At 41.3% G+C, this 23,367-nt stretch overlaps 1 protein-coding gene across 3 annotated transcripts in view; it reads left to right on the forward strand.

Annotated features, from left to right (window-relative positions):
* mre11a (MRE11 homolog A, double strand break repair nuclease) overlaps nucleotides 1–23,367 on the forward strand; it is an 86,490-nt gene that overhangs the window by 44,691 nt on the left and 18,432 nt on the right. For all 3 annotated transcript variants that reach the window (XM_072668609.1, XM_072668610.1, XM_072668608.1), the window contains exons 12-16: nucleotides 544–647; nucleotides 6,558–6,731; nucleotides 14,077–14,136; nucleotides 14,874–15,075; nucleotides 23,263–23,343. In XM_072668609.1, coding sequence (XP_072524710.1) covers nucleotides 544–647; nucleotides 6,558–6,731; nucleotides 14,077–14,136; nucleotides 14,874–15,075; nucleotides 23,263–23,343 — 621 coding nt within the window. The remainder of the gene's footprint in view (nucleotides 1–543; nucleotides 648–6,557; nucleotides 6,732–14,076; nucleotides 14,137–14,873; nucleotides 15,076–23,262; nucleotides 23,344–23,367) is intronic.

Below are 23,367 nucleotides of genomic sequence, written 5' to 3' on the forward strand. Positions count from 1 at the left end.
AATTGTGATATGTAATTACACAAATTTAGAATTACACAAGTTTAACCAGGTCTGGAATTGTGATATGTAATTACACAAATTTAGAATTACACAAGTGTAACAAGTTCTAGAATTGTGATATGTAATTACACAAATATAGAATTACACAAGTTTAACCAGGTCTGGAATTGTGATATGTAATTACACAAATTTAGAATTACACAAGTGTAACAAGTTCTGGAATTGTGATATGTAATTACACAAATTTAGAATTACACAAGTGTAATAAGTTCTGAAATTCTGATGTGTAATCCTGTATTTGTGTAATAACACAAGTTTAGCCAGTTCTAGAATTCTGATATGTAATTACACAAATATATAACAGGTTGTAAAATTAAAAGATGCAATTATGTCATTGCAACAAGCAGTGGAAGTCTAGTATGTAGCTGCACAAATGTAACAAATTGTGTAATTCTGTTATGAAATTACACAAATGTAACATTGTGGAATTCTGGAACAAGATGTGGAATTTAATATGTAATTACGCAAGTTTCTGTGTTACAGAGGAGGCTATAGACTTCGGTATGCTTCTCTCTCGACCATCCGCGGACATTCTGCAGTTACGAGTGGAAGATCTCGTTAAGGAATACTTCCAGACTGCGGAGAAGGTGTGTGGGTGGTTGGGTGTGTGTGTGTATGTGTGAATTGTTTAATTCATAGACAGTGTAAAACTAAACAGAAACAATGTGCCTGTTTAAACAGTAATGGACTGAGCTGCATTTTCTCACTGCCTAACTTTCTGTCTGTCTGTCTTTCTTACAGCTCACTTACCAAATCAATACAAAGGTGTCCTAGAACGTATCTTAAATAAAATTCAAAGTTTGGCAGCGATCATTTACAATTATCAGCCTTTTGATCAGGACGATTGTTGAGACTTCTTTTCTTCTTTTCCTTTGACAGAGTTGATCACATTTTTCTGTTTGACACTTAATGCTTTTGGATTCGGCCCAATTTTTGTATCTTATAGTAAGCTGTAAACTGTATACTAATACTCATATATATATAGTTGTGCTCAAAAATTTACATACTCCGGCAGAATTTTTCTTTCTTGGCCTTTTTCAGATAATATAAATTATATATTTTTTTCCACTCATGGTTAGTGGTTGGGTGAAGCCATTTATTGTCAAACGACTGTGTTTTCTCTTTTTAAATCATAATGACAACCAGAAACATGCAAATTACCCCGATCAGACGTTCACATACCTTGGTAGTTTTGGCCTGATAACATGTACAGAAGTTGACACAAATGGGTTTGAATGGCTACTAAAGGTAACATCTTCACCTGTGACCTGTTTGCTTGTAATCAGTGTGTGTGCATAAAAGCTGAGTGAGTTTCTGGGATCCAGACAGACTCTTGCATCTTTCATCCAGCCACTGATGTTTCTGGATTGTGAGTCATGGGGACAGCAAAAGAACTGTCAACGGATCTACGGGAAAAGTTGGTTGAACTGTATAAAACAGGAAAGGGATACAAAAAGATATCCAAGGACTCGATAATGCCAGTCAGCAATGTTCAAACTGTGATTAACAAATGGAAAATCAGGGGCTCTGTAAAAACCAAACCACGGTCAGGTAGACCAACAAAACTTTCGGTCACAACTGTCAGGGAAATTGTTCACTGATTGTAACATCAGCTGAAATACAGGACTCTCTGAAAACTAGCGGTGTGGCTGTTTAAAGATGCACAATAAGGAGGCACGTAAAGAAAAATGGGCTACATGGTCGAGTTGCCAGAAGAAAGCAATTACTGCGCAAATGCCACAAAGTATCTCGCCTACAATATGCCAAGCAGCACAGAGACAAGCCCCAAACCTGCTGGAACAAGATCATTTGGAGTGACGAGATCAAAATCAAACTTTTTGGCCACAACCATAAACGTTACATTGACCTATGATGAAAGGAACACCATTCCTACCGTAAAGCATGGAGGTGGATCACTGATGTTTTGGGGATGTGTGAGCTACAAAGGCACAGGAAACTTGGTCAAACTTGAAGGAAAGATGAATGCAGCACATTATCAGCAAATACTTTGCGCTGGGACGTACTTGGACGTTCCAACATGACAACGATCCGAAACACAAGGCCAAGTCAATGGCTACAGCAGAACAAAGTGAAGGTTCTGGAGTGGTCATCTCAGTCTCCTGACCTAAAAATCATTGAGCCATTCTGGGGAGATCTCAAGTGCGCACTTCATGCAAGACAGCTCAGGAATTTACAAGAACTGGAAGCTTATTGCTAAGAGGAATGGGCAGCTTTACCATCTGAGAAAATACAAAGCCTCATCCACAACTACCACAAAAGACTTTAATCTGGCATTGATGTTAGAGGGGGCAATACATGGTATTAAGAACTGGGGTATGTGAACTTTTAATCAGGGTCATTTGGAGGTTTTTGGTTGTCACTATGGTTTAAAAAAGAGAAAACACAGTCGTTTGACAATAAATGGCTTCACCCAACCACTAACCATGAGGGGGGAAATACGTTTTTGTGTTATCATTCATATTCTCTGAAAAAAAGCCAAGAAAGCAAACATTCGGGGTATGTAAACTTTTGAGCACAACTGTATCTTAATAATAAAAAAAAAACTTACAAGGCCTTTCCCTGTTAACGGTGGAATACGCCAGGTCTGCGATCTCTCACCACTATTACATACCAATGCCATTCCCATCTTTGTGGCCTTTCGGAAACAGCTCAGTGGTTTTTCAATTTAAAGGTCCATTACTGGGAAGAAGGCAGCAGTGAGACTGAGTGCGGACGCTGATGATGTGACCGTCCCATTATTAGAGATGGGAATGATGTCAAGAATGTTACTCCGAGTGCCTGAGTGAAAAGTTCCAGACAGCTACACCAGCACAGATAAACTGGAGTGAAAGCACAGTCTTGCTTTTAAGACCGTGGCGTGGGGAGAGTTCCCCTAGGCTCCCCCTGCAGAGCTCCAGGAACGTGGAGGGTTTTAATATTCTTGGTGTTTTCATTTTTGGTACAGACAGATATTTGCAAAAGAACTTTGATGGATTAAAGGCAAAGATTCTGGGGAGACTCTAGAGGTGAAAATTGATCCTTTCCCAGCTGTTGGACCGTGCTGGTGGTTAGTAACCTTGCAGTCTCTATGCTGTGGCACCGGGTAGCTGTACTGGATCCTCCTATGGATTTATTAAATAAAGTTCAGAAGATGTTGATATTTTTTCTTTACATTTTTTTGGAACGGATAACACAGGCTTCCACCTGGTGGTTTATAGTTGGCCTTGGCTGACGGAGGCCAGGCGCTTTTAGAGGTTGCAGCCAGAATAAAGACTATGCGTTTACAGGCTGCTCAAACACTGCTTTTCGAGGATGACGTACCCCTTGGATTGGCCTTGGTTTGGCACTGCTTGGAAGATTAGGTGGACTGGACCATGATAAGCAGCTTTTCCTAATGCCACAGAATGTATTCAAGCAGTTAGCGGGTTCCAGTTTTTGTGCTTAGTTTTAAATGCTTGGGGACTGTTTAGAGTGGAAAGGAAAGATGATGATTATGGATTGGATGGACCCTTGTTTTGAACCCCCCTTCTCCTCTGTCACATCTAGCAGTTTAGCATGGCTGGCAGAGGCTTTTCTAAGGCAGGGGTCTCTTGTATAAGATATTTGATTGACTTAAAGGTTAAGAAATGGCACTTAAAGGTTGGGAAAATAGTTAACCATGCTCTGGCTGGTGGTTTGACCCAAGCTCCCTTTCCAGAGTTACTTATTGAGAAGAGTGATGGGGAGCTTCTCCTCATTGGCAGCTTACAGAGGTTGCCGTTCTTAATGGCTGGTAAAACTATGCTGTAGCAGAGCTGTGTAAAGTGCATACATACATTTCCAGGAGTTGAAGGGACGTTGTGACTCCTAGTGGAGAGCCCTGGGGGTGTGAAGCCTTCATGGAGTCTACTGTACAGAAGCCCTCTAAACAGTCTGGGGACCTCCATTGGAGGGTTCTGCATTGTACTGTACCCACCAGTGTCTGGGTTTAACCCTTCTGTTCTTCCACGCTGCAGTAATGCTGATTCTGTGCTTCACACCTCCTCTGACTACTCCCGACTGGTTCCCGCGTTTGAGCTCCTGGGCCGAGTGCTCAGGGGAATGGGCTCTCTGTTCACCCGCACTCTGTTTAGGTATTCTGTTTGGGTGTGGGTATTCTAAAGCCCAGAGGGTTAAGTGCACTCTAGCTAATTTCTTAGTTGGACAAGCTAAGCTGGCCATTTGGAAGTCATTTCTGTTGATGTCTGAAGGACAGAGCACAGACGTTCTTAATTCAGGCTTTAGTGGAGTGGAGTCTCGTTTTTTTTTATCTAAATACCCATAATATCTCATCATCACTCTTAGGATAAAGAGGGGTAATGGAAGCTTTGTGGCTGTTGATGAAACAGGGGTGTTACAGTTTTACTGGTGAAAATTTAAAATCTGTCTTTCTTTTGGTCTTTCATCTTCCTCTTTCTGTCTGCCTTCTTTTGGTCTTTCATCTTCCTCTTTCTGTCTGTCCTTCTTTTGGTCTTTCATCTTCCTCTTTCTCTGTCTGTCCTTTTGGTCTTTCATCTTCCTCTTTCTGTCTGTCCTTCTTTTGGTCTTTCATCTTTCTCTTTCTGTCTGTCCTTCTTTTGGTCTTTCATCTTCCTCTTTCTGTCTGTCCTTCTTTTGGTCTTTCATCTTCCTCTTTCTGCCTGTCCTTCTTTTGGTCTTTCATCTTCTTCTTTCTGCCTGTCCTTCTTTTGGTCTTTCATCTTCCTCTTTCTGCCTGTCCTTCTTTTGGTCTTTCATCTTCTTCTTTCTCTCGGTCCTTCTTTTAATCTTTCATCTTCCTCTTTCTGTCTGTCCTTCTTTTGGTCTTTCATCTTCCTCTTTCTGTCTGTCCTTCTTTTGGCCTTTCCTTCCTTCCTTCTTTCTTTCTTTCATCTTTTCTTCTATATCTTTCTTTCTATCTTCCCTTCTTTCTTTCTGCATTTCTTACTGTCTTTTTGTCTCTCTTTCTGTCTTTCTCTTTCATTCTGTCTTTCTTTTGTCATTCTAGCTGTCTTTCCTTCTTTGTCTTGCTTTTCTTTTTCTTTCTGTCTTTCCTTCTTTCTTGCTGTCTGTCGTTCTGTCTGTCTTTCATTCTCTTTCATTCTGTCTGTCTTTTTTTGCTTCTCTTGCTTTCTGTCCTTTCTGTCTTTCTTTTTGTCTTTCTGTGCTTCTTTCTTTCTGTCTTTCCTTCTTTCTCTTTTTGTCTTTCTTTCTTTCTTTTTTCTTTCTCTTTCTTTCCTTTGCTTTTCTTTTTCTTTCTTTCTGTCTGTCCTTCTTTCTTTTTCTTTCTTTCTGTCTATCCTTCTTTCTGTCTGTCTTTCTGTTTTGCCAGTCATTGGAGGTTTGTTTTATCTTTCAGAGGGGTGGGGTTGATTTCACGGCTGATATTTTTATATTTGGGGCTGGCTACAGTCAGAAGGAACTGAGTTATATATCTGGTCAGGAGGTCTTGCCATTGTTTCTAGCTCTGGTGGAGTCCAGGATCCATTGGTTTTTACAGGCTCATGGCTCCCATTGAGGTTTTGGAAATGGAATGGTGCCTCAGTAATATTTTAGTGTAGTGTGGAGGAAGGGGAGCTGGTCTTTGCCAGCCCTTGGAGTTGAGTGTGTGAAAGGGATTCATGCCTTGGTGGTGAAGTCGTGTTTCGGTGTTTAGTAATCGAATAAAGTTGCTTTTAAAAATAAATGTCTTTCGGCCTGTTTTTCTGCTTATCCTTTTTCAATTCTTTGCCAGTCCTTGCAGCTGACTGGTGACTTTATATCGGTTACTTTTTTCTTTCTTTCTCTCATTCTTTTTTTTTTCTTTCTTTGTCTTTTTGTCTGTCTTTCTTTCTGTCTGTCTTTCTTTCTGTCTCTCATTCTTTTGTACTGTATTATATTTAAAAAAAGTGACTTTTCATGGTAATGGGGGCGTTTCATCAAAACAAATCTTCTTTTGAAATGTCAGAAATATTAAGGAAGCAATCTTCTTCTCTTGTGAGGAACTTTATATTTAGCAGCGGAGGCTGTGAACGTGCAGCATGACGCCCTTCTGCTGTGCGACATGCAGATGGCGATGATGCCTAATTACTGCACTGATGTAGCTTTGCACAGCACACACTACTAACCATTAACTAAAGTGTCCTTAATTGCCCTTAGTGAGACTTCAAGTCAAAAGAGACAGTATTACAGTGTGAGTTTAAGACTCTTACCTAAGCCCCACCCCATGGTTAATGTAAAGTCTGCACAGTGGACAGGGTTGTGGGTTCAATACCCAGGCTAGGCAGCTGCCACTGCTGGGTCTTTGAGCAAGGCTCTTCATCCTCCCTGCTCCCCTGGCACTGCAGCAATGACTGCCCACCGCTCTGAGCACGTGTGTATGTATGTGTTCACGGGACGGATGGGTTAAAGGCGCAGAACAAATTCCACCTGTGTCCAACACAAATAGTGAATAAGATGTCTTGCCATGTCTTGCCTTGTCTTGTTGTCCTACTGATGTTTTTATGTGTGTGTGCGTGCAGAACATGCAGCTGTCTCTGCTGACGGAGCAGGGCATGGGGAAGGCCGTGCAGGAGTATGTGGATAAGGAGGAGCGAGACGCTATAGAGGAGCTCATCAACTACCAGCTCGAGAAGACCCAGCGCTTCCTCCGAGAGAGACGAGTGGAGGCCAGTGAGGAGAAGATCGACGAGGAGGTGAGCGAGATTAGGACGGGGGGGCAAGGGAAAAGAGAAGGATAGGAGGAGAGGAGATAAAGAGTTGAGATTGATGGGGAGATGATGAGGAAGGAGAGAAGGTGAAGGAGGAGAGGAGTTAAGGGGGAGCTGAGGGAAGAGAGGATGTGTTGGTAAAGAAGAGTTAGATGAGAAGATATAAGGGAGAGCAATTGAGGGAGATGAGGAGGTGAGGAAGAATATGTTTAGGAAGGAGAAAAGGAAAAGAGTTGAAGGAAGAGAGGAGATGAGGGAGGAGAGTTTAAGGGTGAGAGGGAGTAAGGGAGTTGAGGGAGGAGAAAGAGAAGAGTTGAGGGGAAGAGTTGAGAAGAAGAAGACATAAGGAAGAAAAAGAGGTAAGGGAGGTGAAGGTGAAGAGGAAATGAGGGAGGTTTTAGGTTAAAAGAAAGCTCAGGGAGGAGAGGAGTGAAGATGAAGAGATGAAGGTAGAGAAGGGAGGAGAGAAGGTAAAGAAGAAAGAGTTGAGAGGAGAAGAGAAAGGATAGGAGTTGAAAAAGAAAGAGTTGAAAAAAAAAAAGAAAAGAGGTGAGAGAGGAAGAGGTAAGGGTGGGGAAGCAATACGGGAGGAGAGGAGGTGAAGAAGAAAGAGTTGAGGGAGAAGGTTTAAAGGAGGGGAAGAGGGAAAAGTTAATGGGGGGAAGAAGTGAGAAGAGTTGAGGAAGGAGATGCAATAGTGAGCAGAACCTTACAGATAGACAAAGCACCTAATTATTAAATGAAGTACACAGACAACCTTTATACCCTTTAATATAAGAGATATGATCAACGAGTAATCGTGGAGGCGGTACAGGCAGTGCAAGATTACCTTCTGCCTTCTGCTCCTTTAGTCATCTCCTGCCATCCATCAGTCTGCAGCTCTGTTGAGAAATTCCACTCAGTCCTAACCCTGTTATTTCCATCGCTGCTTAATGGCTGCTGTCAGTTTACAAACACAATCTAGTGTTATTGATCAGGGCTTCTGCGACATGGGGTTTGAACACTGCTCTCTTATGAAAGACTTGATCAGTGTGGGAGATGAGCATCGCTGTAGGGATCTGAGCGAATGCGACTGCCATGCCAATGTGCCTGGTTTCTGTTCGCTATGTATTCTAATGAGTTTTGCAGATAAGGCTCTGCAAACAGAGAACAATAGATTTCATATCACAGTGAAATATGCAATGTGATATTGGTAGTCATTTAAGATTTTTAACACTTTATTTCAGTATTAAAACTACACTATATGGACAAAAGTTTTGGGACACCTGCTCATTCGTTGTTCATCTGGAAAGCAAGGGTCCAGAAAAAAGAAAGAGAAAGCTTTACTAGATTATTCTGTATTTTATTGCATTCAGTGACAAGTGAATGTTAGTAAGGTGAGGATCTTGGTCGCTCACCACCCCACCTTATCTGCCAATTCCCCAACTAGTCTCGGAAGTACTGGATGAAGCACTACCATCATTCCAGAGAACGCAGTTGAGCTGCTCCACAGCCAGTCTAATTCTTTTGGCAGTAATTCTCTAGAGGAACTAGACAAGCTGTGTGTGTACATTTGCACATCTGTGTCAGCAATAGGTGCAACTTAAAGTAGCTGAACGCATCATTAAAATGAGTGTCCAGAAAGAGTGTTGAATTTTGAACCCTGAAGGTAATGAAGGTGTGTTCACCTTTCTGGGTCTATGACTGTAGATCGCAACCTTCACCTGGGGTGCTATTTAGAGCTTTTCTGTAATCATCTGCAGAAGGTATTCTCTGTATTTAAAAAAACAATGTACTTTTCAGCTCACAGTTTGTCAAGTAGCTGATGTACATTTCTTTGGCAGCCAAAGAAGTCCAGTTTGTCGCTCTGCAACACTTAAAAACGCCTTTCAGTATTAAGATGACCACTGTTGTGATGAAGTCCCATGGTCCCAAGGTTTTTGTCTGATGTCTCTGTTGACTTCCAGATCATGCTTTTGTGAGCAACGCTGCACAGTTGGACCGGTGCTGTGTGGGCTGCACCATCCTGCCTGTATTTGCTCTCATTTTAGTGTTCGCTTTGTCTTTCTGGTCACCATATAAGCAACTATCCTTGGTCTTACTTTTCATTTCTAGCTAACTGTGATTCAAGAGTAAAGATTTGGCGAGAGTCTAATTTCCCCATGTTTTTTTTTTTTTTGCTATGGGCAAAATTGTCAAAGACATAGCATCTCAAATACTGCCAACTCTAAACTGTCTGCTAATGGATCCTAGTGCTAGGACAGAGCAGTAAAAACTACGATTTGGGGCTGGATCTTGCTCCGCTAATACCTAGTGCTAGAACCGAATGGTAAAAACAAAGGATCAGAAATAGAACTGGCTTTGTAAATGGATCCTAGTGCTAGACCAGAGCGGTAAAAACAAAGGATCAGAAATAGATTTGGCTTCGCTAATGGATCCTAGTGCTAGACCAGAGCGGCAAAAACAAAGGATCAGAAATAGATTTGGCTTCGCTAATGACTCCTAGTGCTAGAACCTAGTAGTAAAAACAAAGAATTGGAGCTGGATCTGGCTTCACTAATGTATCTTAGTGCTAGACCAGAGCGGTAAAAACAAAGGATCAGAAATAGACCTGGCTTTGTAAATGGATCCTAGTGCTAGACCAGAGCGGTAAAAACAAAGGATCAGAAATAGACCTGACTTTGCTAATGGAACCTAGTGCTAGAACAGATTGGTAAAACAAAGGCTTGGCATTGGATTAAAATATACAACCAGTTCCAATGTACCTAAATTGGCGATAAAGATTTTAAGGACATGTTGGAAAGATGGGTAGAGACGAAGAGAGAGCGACAGAAGTGATGCAGTGCAAGAAAGGCGCAGATGAAGAAGGCTAGGGAGAAAAGACGAAGAGAAGAATGGGCTCTTCCAGAAGGAAGCACAGACACAAACAAAGGTTGTGAAAGGATGTTCTGTTAACCAATTACGGTTGGATAAAGCTGAGCAGGAGTGTGTGTGTGTGTGTGTGTGTGTGTGTGTGTGTGTGTGTGTGTGTGTGTGTGTGTGTGTGTGTGTGTGTGTGTGTGTTAAATCGCAAAATTAATGTACAGAGATGTAAAGAAACTCATTATTTGCCTTCAAAAAACATGTCCTAATTGTCTCTGAGAATGAGCGTTTATCTGCCGAGAGTGCAGGGATTCTTTGAGTTGTGTTTTTTTTTTTTTCTTTTCTTTTCTTCTCCTCGTCATGGCCTCCTGCTGATATGTCTGCTTCAGACACCGCTCTGTAAAAGCCTTGACAGTGTACATAGGTGGTGAAAGAAAGAGGGCCTTGAAAGATTTAGAAGAAAGTTTTCTCAAGTGATTTGAGCACAAAGTGGAGGTGCATAGCTTTCAGTTTATGCCTAAAGCCCAGTTCTCCAGGAATGCTCCTCCAAGGACTCTTTGCCACTGCTCTTCCATTCAAAAGCTAGGAGTCATTGTTTTCAGTGAAATGCGCCCTGTTTGGTTTCAAATAAAGTACTGTTCAGTCAAAGACCTCCTATAAGATCCTGAAGATGAGGAGATCTGAGATCTGAGGAGATTAGAATATGAGAAAGAAGGACTTCAAGCAAAGATTTCAAGAAAGCAAAAATAAGCTCCACTGATGCTTCAGATCTGAAACATTCACAGGTGTTTGTATTAAATGACTCACTGCTGTGGGCCGGAAAGGAAGCTCATACTGAGAAAAGCAAATAGACAAATCAAACAGAAGAAGTTGCTGCTGTTCTACGAACAATGGACTGACCACCCCAGAGTCCAGATTTGAAATTATTTATTGTGTATGGAAGGACCTTACTAAACCTAACCTTAACCCTTACCCTTACCTTAACTATACTAAACCTAACCTTAACCCTTAACTTAACTATACTAACCCTAACCTTAACCCTTACACTTACTTTATCTATACTAAATCTAACCTTAACCCTTACACTTACCTTAACCATATTAACTAAATCTAATCCTTACACTAACCTACAGATGGTGTGTTTGAAAAGTATGGTTTCCCATAGCAACTGTCCTATTCTTCATGGTTGTTGAGCATATGTTGTTTGTTGTATAATGAGTTATTTCTGTCTTGGACATTGCTTCTCCTGGTTCTAGATTCATTCTGTTGACAGGTCAGAAAAATGCAACATTCATAGGTTTATTAATCTTTCCTCAATCTAAAAAATATAAAACTGCAACACAAATTCCACAGAGAAACTAAATGTCTGCACTTAAAATGGGTCATTTTATGAAATCAGGTCAGAAACCCATGTGTTCGTTAAGGACAGATGAGATGTTCCAGTGTCTGGTGTCGTGTGTGTGTGTGTGTGTGTGTATCTGTATATGTGTGTATCTGTATATGTGTGTGTGTGTGTGTATTTGTGTGTGTATGTGGTGTTCTCAGCTGCTAGATTGCTGGTGGAACTCTTTATAGACAGCGGAACAGAGCTACGGGGAAGAATCATCATTCATTAAAGTGACGAAGTAGTAAGCATGCTGTTCACACACACAAACACACCACCCGGAAAGAGGGAGCGATGTCGCCCAGTACTTTGAATGTTAATGGCAGTGCAAGGTCAGTAATTCTGATTTTGAGTTAAACCACAAATCAATATTATTGACCAACCAACATATTGATCAGAATGTAGTTGGTATGTTAAACCTTGCCTGATGTAGCCATACGTTTCTATGCAACCCAGACCTTCATCCATGCATCTGTATTAACACTGCTACCCACCTTCACAAGGCATACTGGGGGTTTGATTCTGTGGCAAGGCATTTGCACCACATTACCGCTACACAAGCAGGGGCGTTCCCAGCTAATTAATGTAATTTGACAACTAAAGAAGGAGGCTCAGGTTAGAATTAGAGTCAGGATTAGGTTTTGTGTTGATGTTAAGATTAGGACCAGGGTAAGGGTAAGGCTTCAGTAACATGATCAAACTGTAACACCAGCACTACATTCTCCTTCTTCAGTGACATGGTTAAACTGTAACTCCAGCATTATGTTCTTCTTCAGTAACATGGTTGAACTGTAACTCCAGCATTACGTTCTCCTTCTTCAGTGATATGGTTGAACTGTAACACCAGCACTACATTCTTCTTCAGTATATTCGAACTGTAACACCAGCGCTACGTTTTCCTTCAGTAACATGATCAAACTGTTACACCAGCACTATGTTCTCCTTCCTCAGTAACATGATCAAACTGTAACACCAGCGCTACGTTCTTCTTCAGTAACATTATCAAACTGTATCACCAGCTTTACGTTCTCCTTCTTCAGTGACATGGTTAACTGTAACTCCAGCATTACGTTCTCCTTCTTCAGTGATATGGTTGAACTGTAACACCAGCACTACATTCTTCTTCAGTAACATATTCGAACTGTAACACCAGCGCTACGTTCTCCTTTAGTAACATGATCAAACTGTTACACCAGCACTACGTTCTCCTTCCTCAGTAACATGATCAAACTGTAACACCGGCTCTATGTTCTCCTTCAGTAACAAGATCAAACTGTAACACCGGCTCTATGTTCTTCTTCTTCAGTAACATATTCGAACTGTAACACCAGCGCTTCGTTCTCCTTCAGTAACATGATCAAACTGTAACACCAGCTCTACGTTCTCCTTCTTCAGTAAAATGATCAAACTGTAACACCGGCTCTATGTTCTCCTTCTTCAGTAACATATTCAAACTGTAACACCAGCACTACATTCTCCTTCTTCAGTAACAAGATCAAACTGTAACACCGGCTCGATGTTCTTCTTCTTCAGTAACATATTCGAACTGTAACACCAGCGCTACGTTCTCCTTCTTCAGTAACATGATAAAACTGTAACACCAGCTCTACGTTCTCCTTCTTCAGTAACATGATAAAACTGTAACACCAGCTCTACGTTCTCCTTCAGTAACAAGATCAAACTGTAACACCGGCTCTATGTTCTTCTTCTTCAGTAACATATTCGAACTGTAACACCAGCGCTACGTTCTCCTTCTTCAGTAACATGATAAAACTGTAACACCAGCGCTACGTTCTCCTTCTTCAGTAACATGATAAAACTGTAACACCAGCTCTACGTTCTCCTTCTTCAGAAACATGATCAAACTGTAACACCAGCTCTACATTCTCCTTCTTCAGTAACAAGATCAAACTGTAACACCAGCTCTATGTTCTCTTTCTTCAGTAACATATTCGAACTGTAACACCAGCATTACGTTCTCCTTCTTCAGTAACATGGTTAAGTGTAACTCCAGCATTACGTTCTCCTTCTTCAGTGATATGGTTGAACTGTAACACCAGCACTACGTTCTTCTTCAGTAACATATTCGAACTGTAACACCAGTGCTACATTCTCTTTCTTCAGTAACATATTCGAACTGTAACACCAGCACTACTTTCTCCTCTTCAGTAACATGATAAAACTGTAACACCAGCTCTATGTTCTCTTTCTTTAGTAACATGATCAAACTGTATCATCAGCTGTATGTTCTTCTTCTTCAGTAACATGATCAAACTGTAACATGTTCAGCTGTTTTTTACTTGTTTACCTGAAGTATCTGTAAATGTTTACCTGAGCACTCAATGATCATCTAACAGGTCCACTACAGACCATCTCAGCATTCTTATCGAGCCGTTATAGACCTCCTGCTGCTAACACCGGTCTGAAACTGGAGCTTAACTGGCTTAGGTTCAAATGGTTACCAGCGCTACATTATATTGCCTCAGTTACTTGATTGACCAGCACTGTGTTCTTCTACCTCTGAAACAGGATTGACCTCTAAGACCTGTACTCGTAAACACTCTGTACCCTTTAATCAAGCCGCTGAGGCTAATGAATAACGGGGGTAAACACACTTTATTCCGGGCATTTTATTTCTTGGTATGATGTTCTTCACTCATAGCAACAGTGTAACACATCTCTCGCGCTTTTCAGGGTGTAATTTGTCATTCTGTTGTTGTTTTTCCTGGTGTCTGATGCGAGAGCAATAATGGAACTTCACTCTTCTTTTTTTCTCTCGTCTTTTGTGCTTGTGGAAAAACAAGCCTGCTGTGTGAACTAATGGTCAAAATGCCACAGTAGCCTTTTTGTTTTTGGTCCCCAGCCTAGGATTTCAGTTTTCCCCACTAGTGACCTCGGTGGGCTGAGGAATGAGTGTTTTAATAGCAGTCACTACAGAGTGCGAAGGCAGTAATCTACAGGGACTGTTTTTAGTGTGACTCATAGAGCAAGTGCCTTCAGAAGTACTTTACCTGCCCAAATATATTCTGAATAATGACTCTGACTGTGTGTGTGTGTGTGTGTGTGTGTGTGTGTGTGTGTGTGTGTGTGTGTGTGCATTCTCAGATTCGCCGCTTTCGTGACTCAAAGAGAAACACAACAGAGGAAGATGAAGAAGTCCGAGAGGTTGGTTAATTTCTTAACATGCAAATGTTTCAGTGAAATTGAATAGGCTTGAGGTGCTATTCCGGGTCATTTATTAAATGATTAAATAATTAATTAAATTATTACATTTGTAAATGCATATATGTAAATGATCACTGTTGCAAGCAAAAAGAGACAGTCTTTAGCTTTCTTTTGTAATTGATGTAGAAAATATTGATTTCTATGCATTTTCATAATTGCTGTGAGAGCTGAGCATCTTCTAATTACATTTCTAGTAGCAATCATTCGGGTTCCAGGCACCACAATTATAGAGCCAGTAGAGTTCAACTAATATGGCATTTTATTTTTATAATACGTGTGAGGTCTCAAAGGGGATTATTGGGCACGATTTGAATTGACATTGTTGTTGAACACCGTGAACTGAATGACTCCACAGCAATTACAGCTGTATTTTGGCCTGTGTGCACCAGAATATGTTTTTTTTTTAATCGCTATTACAAATTAAGAACAATGCTGCTGAAGCAGTTGCAGTGGTCTGGTCATATCTGGACATATCTTATTGTTTAATAAATGTAAAGTAGTGATAAAAGACTAAAATATTAAATTGCTCAGCCAAAAATATTGTGCTACTATGTTTTACTGAAAAAAAAAAAACTGAAACAATTCGAATGAATTTCTGAAAAAAGTCATGTAAGGCCTCTACTGTGTGTGTATGTTCAGGTGTGCGACTATATTCCTGAGCACTATATTCTGTCCAGGCTATTAATCGGGCAAAAGCCCACAGGGACCAGGGCGATTCTGTTAGAAGCGATGACGTCAACCTGTCAGATGAGCCTGCTGACGTCGCCATGGATTCGGATGAGGACTCAGTACCTGCTCCAGCGGTTCGAGGAAGAGGACGAGGGGCAAGAGGCCGAGGCGGAAGAGGCCAAAGCACTGCGACGAGAGGAAGAGGAAGAGGTACACACACAAACGCAATCAGTCCGAATTTTTTATAAAAATTAGGAGCTGTAGTGAAAAAGTGAAATCACCTCAGGACCCCTTATATGTATAATGTATAATATAATGAAGTCCTGCACCCAACAACTAGGGTTACACATTCCCTTCCCCCTATACTTTGCTCACCCATTACATTGCAAGCTCCACTACTTCCCTATGTTGCTGTTGCCGTTTATGATCCGATCAGAAACACTTTCATCAGTCGTTTCACTACATGCAAATTAGACCCTACACCTAAAAATGAAGGTTGCTGTGGCCTCTTATGATCCAATCAGAAACACTTTCATTGGCACAAGAAAGATGACAAGATTCTACACCTGTCTACACCTAACAGTTAAAGTTACACACAACCTCCCAGTCACCATCCACGTATCACCCACTACATCACTGGCTCTTCACAGGGATCATCAGGTAGGCACCTCCCTTCTTAAGCGTTTCCCTGATTTAAGCCCATGACAGTGAAGTCTGCTGCCCCAGACATACTGCTCTCCAAGCTCACTTCATGGGATTTCACAAGGAATTTGAATCACTCACGACCTCAACACCATTATACCAAGCAGCCTTTATCTCCCTACCGTACCACACCTTGCCACACTCTGCTCTTCCATCCCTTTTTGGTGGGTTTAGGACAGAAACCGTTAAGCAATTATGTCAGTTGCCCTCCAGGGTGAGAATTAAGGGACAACATTGCAGAAATGATACAGTGTAGAAACACTCACACAGAGATGACAGAGATCAGAGTTCTACTAATGATAATTACAGTCACAGTGTGATTTTGGAAGAAATGGGGGGCAAACAAGTTCAAAATATTTGTGTAGATGCTTTCTATTATTTTTTCTATGATTTTTTTCTATTATTTCTAATTAGCTATTGTTCAAACACATCTTATCCAGAAATGCTGAGTCATCAAAAGGTGCATCAAAAACCTCTTTTACAGCATGAGCAAGTATAATTAAGAGGAGCTAAGACTCAGAAGGAGAACCTCACTAGGAGCATGAAGAAAAAACACTGAGCAAAACCAAAAAATTCAAAAGTTGAACGTGAGGAAGAGCATGAGGAAGAACCGGTGAGAGGAACATTCTCTAAGAGCATGAAGTAGAACTGAGAGGAACTAACATCTAACCAAGAGAATCTAAACTAGAGGAACCATTGTGGGGATCTAAGCCCTTAAAGAACTTTCTCTAAGAGCTGAGAAAGAACTGCTGAGAGAATCAAAAGAACCTCTTTCTGGGAACCTGAAGAGATTCCAAAACATTTGTGAAAATGCACCAGATATCTGAGGTTGCCCCCAAAGGTTCCAAAAACTACATGTAAACACCTGTAGTTCTCTTTAGTGTCTTTACGAGGTTCCCCAGTCACAGTGGAAATGCACCAGTTGTTCCAGAGCTCCCTTAGTTCCTTTAAAGGATCTGCAGCATCGATGGAAACCTTGTGAATGAACCTAAGTGGAAACATGCCTACAGATTTGGAACACTGCTAATCATACGGTTCTAGACATGTGCAGTACTGTTAAATTCCTAGAAAATTTCTGAAATCTCATTGCGTTTGCATTTAAACACGGAGCTGCGAAAAAGCCAGTGTTCAGAAATGGTTGAAGTGCCATCAAACCTGAACGACGGCCTCGTTTACAGCCAGCTGTCATCATTCTCAACTCCCAGTCCTCACTCGTCTGCAGTGTTTCAAGTGGAACCTTTTATAATAAAAAAAAGGTAGAAAATGTAGGCCTTTTAGCACTCAGCACGTTCCAATCAAATGCTTAAATGTCAGGTTTTACTGCTGTGAGGCGGCCAAGTCTGACTGCAGGTGATTAGCAGGAGTGGGAGACTTTCATGATGCAACTCACAAATACAAGTGGCAAAAGGAAAAGTGCTCCTGGAAATATCTTCATTTAATCCCCACTTCACAGGCAACCAGAGAATAGGCTCTGAAAATAGGGACCGCAGCCAGAAAATAGGACTGTGTGGCAGCACCATCGTCACGTTACCACGCACGCCTCCGGGAGCATGGACATCATTTCCATACTGTAATTGCTAGATAACATAATTATAAGATATTATTATTATACAACTCATCTGGATCTTCTTAGGCTGAGATAAAACGAAACATTTGTGACGCGTCACAGATTTCTCACATTTCCATATTGGAAACCTTTTGCAAAGTTCAGGATCACAATTATACAGTGATATATGGGAAGAAGTGCTGCACTGTGAGATGCTGCCACTGCTGTGTTGTGGTCACAGACTCAAGGGCAAAGGCTGGAACTTGAAAAATGTTAGCAAAATATGGACATATCAGCTAATAGCTTGGGACGAACTGAAAATAAGGAGCGTGTTAGCTTCAGATATCTAGCTACATGCTGGACATGCTCTAGTGTACTATAAAGCTCTGGAAAAACCACATAATTTTTATATTTGCATCTCTACATGTATGGCAGTTATTTAATTCCAGGCATTTCATCAAACAAAGCTGAGTTAGCCGAATTTACAGACATTGAATGGCATAAAGTCACCCAACAGCAATGTGAAAGACTAGTAGAGAGCCTGCCAAGACATGAAAGCTGTGATTGGCAGTCGAGGTTATTTCACCGTAGTGATTTTTGAATGCTCTAAAGTTAAAATATTAGTACTGTGTTTTTTACATTTCAGTAATAACTTCTTTGCATTATAAGAATTATATAATAATTGTTTTGAGCAGTTGTCATATAAATTAATGCAAATATTTATATTTGTCCATGGTTTATGAAATACAATGCAAATGTTAATTTCCATATAAACTGCCTATAAATAGTAGAACCATAGAAACTGATAATGTAGGGTTGTCTTTTCATTTTTTCAGAAGCTGTGTTAGGGCGATATTTGAGCTTCCACTGTGACGCGGAGATTGTGAGTTTGAATCCCCAGCCATGCCACTTTGCCATCAGCAGCTGAAGTCTGAAAGAGCACATTTGGCTGTGCTTATCACTCTTAAAGTGATGTTGGCTGGTACAGGCGGCCGAGCTTTCCTCTGACCATGTACATTATGATTTTGGGTTGATTTCTTGGTCCATCCATCATGAATTGTTCAAACATCTGGCTGAAACAAGCATAAATTCCATGTTAATCTAAATTGGTCTAAATTGTTTTTTGCTCATCCGGTGCTGGCCTGGTTGGCTGGTGTATGCTAGTATTTCTAGCAGGGAAGTGCAAAGGGCTGCTGGCTTTTTATGTGATTATGTTAGAAATTAAAAAACATCAAAGTATCTGAGGTTTCATTATGCCAGTAAGGCTACATAAGATTTAGCTTACACGTTAATGTGATTAATGCTGTTAGTAATAGCACACCTGCACACTCGTTTAGCAACAGGAAGAAAGCGTCAAGCAGTCAGCTAATCATACAGCAGTCGTGGGCTCAGCAGTCTAATGTGCTGCCACTATGGCCTGGAGGTCGCGAGTTCGGATCCCTCCGTGCTCCCTCCGTGTGAATAGATGGTGCTGTTTCCCCTTGTCGCGCTTGAAGCGATGTTGGCCGACACAGGCATCTGTTGGCTAGTGTGGCGGAGCTGGAGACCCGCAGATGCTGCATCGGCAGCAGCTCATAAAAGGTGGTGGCTGGCTTAGCATGTGTCGGAAGAGATGTGTTCCTTACCCTCCTAGTTTCGAGAGCATTGCTAGTGCTGCGGGGGGCTGCAAAAGCTTGGGTTAATTAGCTATACATATGTATGTATGTGTGTGTGTGTGTGTGTGTGTGTGTGTGTGTGTGTATAATCTTAGGCTGAAATGTGCCAATGCTGTGCCTCTGCACCTTTGCTGAAAAATCAAGCTACCCCAATATACCCACAAAAGAAAATCTCTGGTGGTGCCCCTTGGAATCAAGCCTTAAAAAGAGAACCTCCCTAAGAGCATGAGGAAGAACCCATGAGAGGCCCCAGTCCTCTATTATCTCTCATTTTGGTCAATGTCCTTATAAGTGGAAGGGTCACACAGCTCTCTGTACTCCACTATGAATTTGTTGATCCTCATTAGGAACCATAGTAACTGCCTATAAATAGTAGAACCATAGAAACTGATAATGTAGGGTTGTCTTTTCATTTTTTCAGAAGCTGTGTAAGGGCGATATTTGAGCTTCCACTGTGACGTGGAGATTGTGAGTTTGAATCCCCAGCCATGCCACTTTGCCATCAGCAGCTGAAGTCTGAAAGAGCACATTTGGCTGTGCTTATCACTCTTAAAGCGATGTTGGCTGGTACAGGCGGCCGAGCTTTCCTCTGACCATGTACATTATGATTTTGGGTTGATTTCTTGGTCCATCCATCATGAATTGTTCAAACATCTGGCTGAAACAAGCATAAATTCCATGTTAATCTAAATTGGTCTAAATTGTTTTTTGCTCGTCCGGTGCTGGCCTGGTTGGCTGGTGTATGCTAGTATTTCTAGCAGGGAAGTGTAAAGGGCTGCTGGCTTTTTATGTGATTATGTTAGAAATTAAAAAACATCAAAGTATCTGAGGTTTCATTATGCCAGTAAGGCTACATAAGATTTAGCTTACAAGTTAATGTGATTAATGCTGTTAGTAATTGCACACCTGCACACTCGTTTAGCAACAGGAAGAAAGCGTCAAGCAGTCAGCTAATCATACAGCAGTCCTGGGCTCAGCAGTCTAATGTGCTGCCACTATGGCCTGGAGGTCGCGAGTTCGAATCCCTCTGTGCTCCCTCCGTGCTCCCTCCGTGTGAATAGATGGTGCTGTTTCCCCTTGTCGCGCTTGAAGCGATGTTGGCCGACACAGGCATCTGTTGGCTAGTGTGGCGGAGCTGGAGACCCGCAGATGCTGCATCGGCAGCAGCTCAAAAAAGGTGGTGGCTGGCTTAGCATGTGTCGGAAGAGATGTGTTCCTTTCGAGAGCATTGCTAGTGCTGCGGGGGGCTACAAAAGCTTGGGTTAATTAGCTATACATATGTATGTGTGTGTGTGTGTGTGTGTGTGTGTGTATAATCTTAGGCTGAAATGTGCCAATGCTGTGCCTCTGCATCTTTGCTGAAAAATCAAGCTACCCCAATATACCCACAAAAGAAAATCTCTGGTGGTGCCCCTTGGAATCAAGCCTTAAAAAAAGAACCTCCCTAAGAGCATGAGGAAGAACCCATGAGAGGCCCCAGTCCTTTATTCTCTCTCATTTTGGTCAATATCCTTATAAGTGGAAGGGTCACACAGCTCTCTGTACTCCACTATGAATTTGTTTATCCTCATTAGGCTTCCAGTGAGAGGCACCAGTAGCAGGTGGCCTAGTCTAATCAGCTGCTGTACAGCATCACAACAGCTGTGAAGGAAATAAAAAATGGCCTCAAAATAAGCCAATCAAAACAGTTGATCAGTGTTTATTAGCATTAACAGTATCCTCGATTAGAAAAGCATAACCGTTAACAAAAATGATCAATACGATAAAATATCATCAGATTGTCTAGCTCTACGCTAACACACCACCACTGGAGCTCAACTTGCTCAAAGGAGCTGTTTTGAGCCCTGGCTTGGTCATTGGGAGGTTGCCAGATCAAACCCTGAGTGATGCCACAGTCATCCATGTCCAGGAGTCCCAGAGGGCATAACTGTCTATGCTCTCTCTGGGTGGATATAGAATGGTCCTCCCTCTCCCCCATCGCTCAGTGTGGACGATGCTAACCAGTGCGGGCATCTGTTAGCTAACAGAATTAGCAGTTAGCAGAAGCAGAATGTTGAGCTCCAGTGGTCTTTGCGTTAGCGCCAGTTTGAAAAGATAGAGAGACGCGTCACAATGTCTGGGGGGAAGACTGTGGTAGCCATCGCTGATATCATTGCGTGATGGGGGAATGCTAGATTGTGGGTTGGGATTTGGAAATTGGACAACGTGTGTTTTAAGGCTTCAGGATGTAGGCTGTCTTAATAATAAGCTTGAAAGCTTTTTTTCAATTTTCAGATTTAATCTGTTTTCATCATGTCACAGTTGCTGTTGACAAGTGTTTTTTCTTATTCATTTCTTTGGCCTGATTTAACAATTACTCTGATTATGTGTTTCTGCTAATGAGCACGTGTGTCCTGCTGTGGGCAGAGCAGAGTCAGACGCAGTTTGATTGGAGGAGACTGAAGAAACAGCCTCGTTAAGTGCAGTAAAAGCAGATGATGGAGGAGATGGCATACGTTTCAACGTCTCTTGAGTTGTAATTAACAAGTAAAAGCCTATAGTGGAGAGTGAGTGAGCGAGAAAGCCTCCTAATAAGGACCCTACTGACCGCTGAAGAAGTGTAGTGGCCGCCACACTGCAGTCTTAAGTGAGTGCTGTAATCATCGCTCCAATGTTCTTCAGCATCCAGATCCTCTCAGTCCATCGGTTTCGCCTTGACGAGAGGAAAAAACAAGCTTCACTCTTGCTTTAGATCAAAGAACATCCATAACCGTTCCATATGTGTCCATCCTTCTAATGTGAGGGTAGTAAAGGACGTGGAGAAGCTCAAGATCAAGAAGCACTTAGTGAGGAAGACACTTTCCAGTTTCAGTGTGACTGCGCCCCATAAAGGTCTGTAAAGATCCAGGTTTGGTGTGGAGCATCTCTAGTGGTCTGCACTGAGCCAATAACTCAGCCCCTTCAGGTTGGATGAGGAGCGTTGGTACACAGCCAATTTTAGCTCCTTCAACAAATCAATGTTCAATGGGATTCATGTCTGGACTGGTAAACCTTCGCCCCAGTCTGAGGTCCAGAGTGCTCTGGAGCAGGTTTCCTTCTCGGTGTACTTGGCTGCATTCATCTTTCCTTCACCATTCCTTCACGGGCTCCGGTTAAGTTGTGGAAACATCTCGAGCAGTATCAGTGGAAACAAAATGCACCTCAGTTCACTTTTAGGTGTCATTTATACCCCTTTACACCCTTTGCTATTTTGAATAAATTAGCACAAATGTCTAAGAACCAGCTTTTACTTGGTCGTTGTGAGCTGTTTTGTGTAGAAGACGAAAAAGACGTGCGCAGACTTTCTGGCTTGACTGTATGTGTGATGGCTACGTGCCCACACACTTTCAGCCAGGTATTGTAGATTAATTTAAAATGAGTGACATTCCTGGCGGTCACCAGCAGTCAATACAGAGTGTGAAGGCAAAAATCTGTAGAGACTTGCTTCGTTTTATTAACTGCTGATTCCCAGTGAGTTTTTCTCTTGTCCAATTACCTCCACTGCTGACACAGTGTGTACCGGAGAGACGGGCAGGCCTAAACGAAAATATCATGTTTTGTTCTCCCAGTGCAAAATAAAACGCCATTATATGACAAAGCTGCCTGCATGGTTACCTACCTGTCCAATGTTACCCCCATGAACCTTAAAATTCAGACAGTCAGTCAAGACATGTTTGGTGTTTAAAGTTTCGTTTCTGTAGTTTCAACACTGGAGCTTTGAGGCTAAAGTAGCTAACATGGTTAAATTGTATACACTTGTACACGTTCAGCCCTGTTGAATGGTTAAGTCATCTCAAACAGACTGGCTGCTCTATATGTTTTTACTGTGTTTGTTACCCTCTACAAATAAATGCAGGGATGGTGTATTTGTGAGGAAAAGTAAAAGTAGACCAAATAAATAAATAAAATAAGAATAAAAATACACAGAACAAATGTAGAACAAAAATAAAGTAGAAAATACAAAGCAACAATGGGCAAGCAACATAAAGAAAATAAATAATTAAAAAAGATTTAATAAAAGTAGAAAATACAAAATGTTCCTGAAAAAATATATAAATACATAAAAATATTAAATAGTTTAAATAAAAGTAATGACACAGTCATGAAATAAAATGAAATAAATGGGGAAAAAAATAATTTAATGAAAGTCGAATAAGTAATATAAATAAATAAATAAATGAATATATAAATCAAATGTAAAATCTTATTAGTTAATTTATACAGTAGACTACATTTAAAAAAAATGTTTGGTATTTTTTTTTTATTAGATTGCTGCTGACGCAGGATGGTCCCTGAAATGCTTAAAAAAAAAACAAAAAAAAAACATTGCCATTCACCTGGAGCAATAAATATTGATATGGCCACTTGTATAAGTATTAGAACTGAATAAGCCGTATTCACTCAACAAGGCCTACCTGCTTTCAAGGCCCTATTTTTTGTTTCCACTGACGGTCTGTTTTGTTTTTAACTCTTTAGGTTCTGGTTCCCAGGCAGGGCGCGGAGCTCGAGGACAGAAGACTTTATCAAGTCCTGTTAAAACCAAATCCATCATGGACGGTGAGTAAGCATGTCTGGCAGATA

Source organism: Salminus brasiliensis, chromosome 23 (assembly GCF_030463535.1).
Source record: "Salminus brasiliensis chromosome 23, fSalBra1.hap2, whole genome shotgun sequence".
NCBI classification, from domain to species: domain Eukaryota; kingdom Metazoa; phylum Chordata; class Actinopteri; order Characiformes; family Bryconidae; genus Salminus; species Salminus brasiliensis.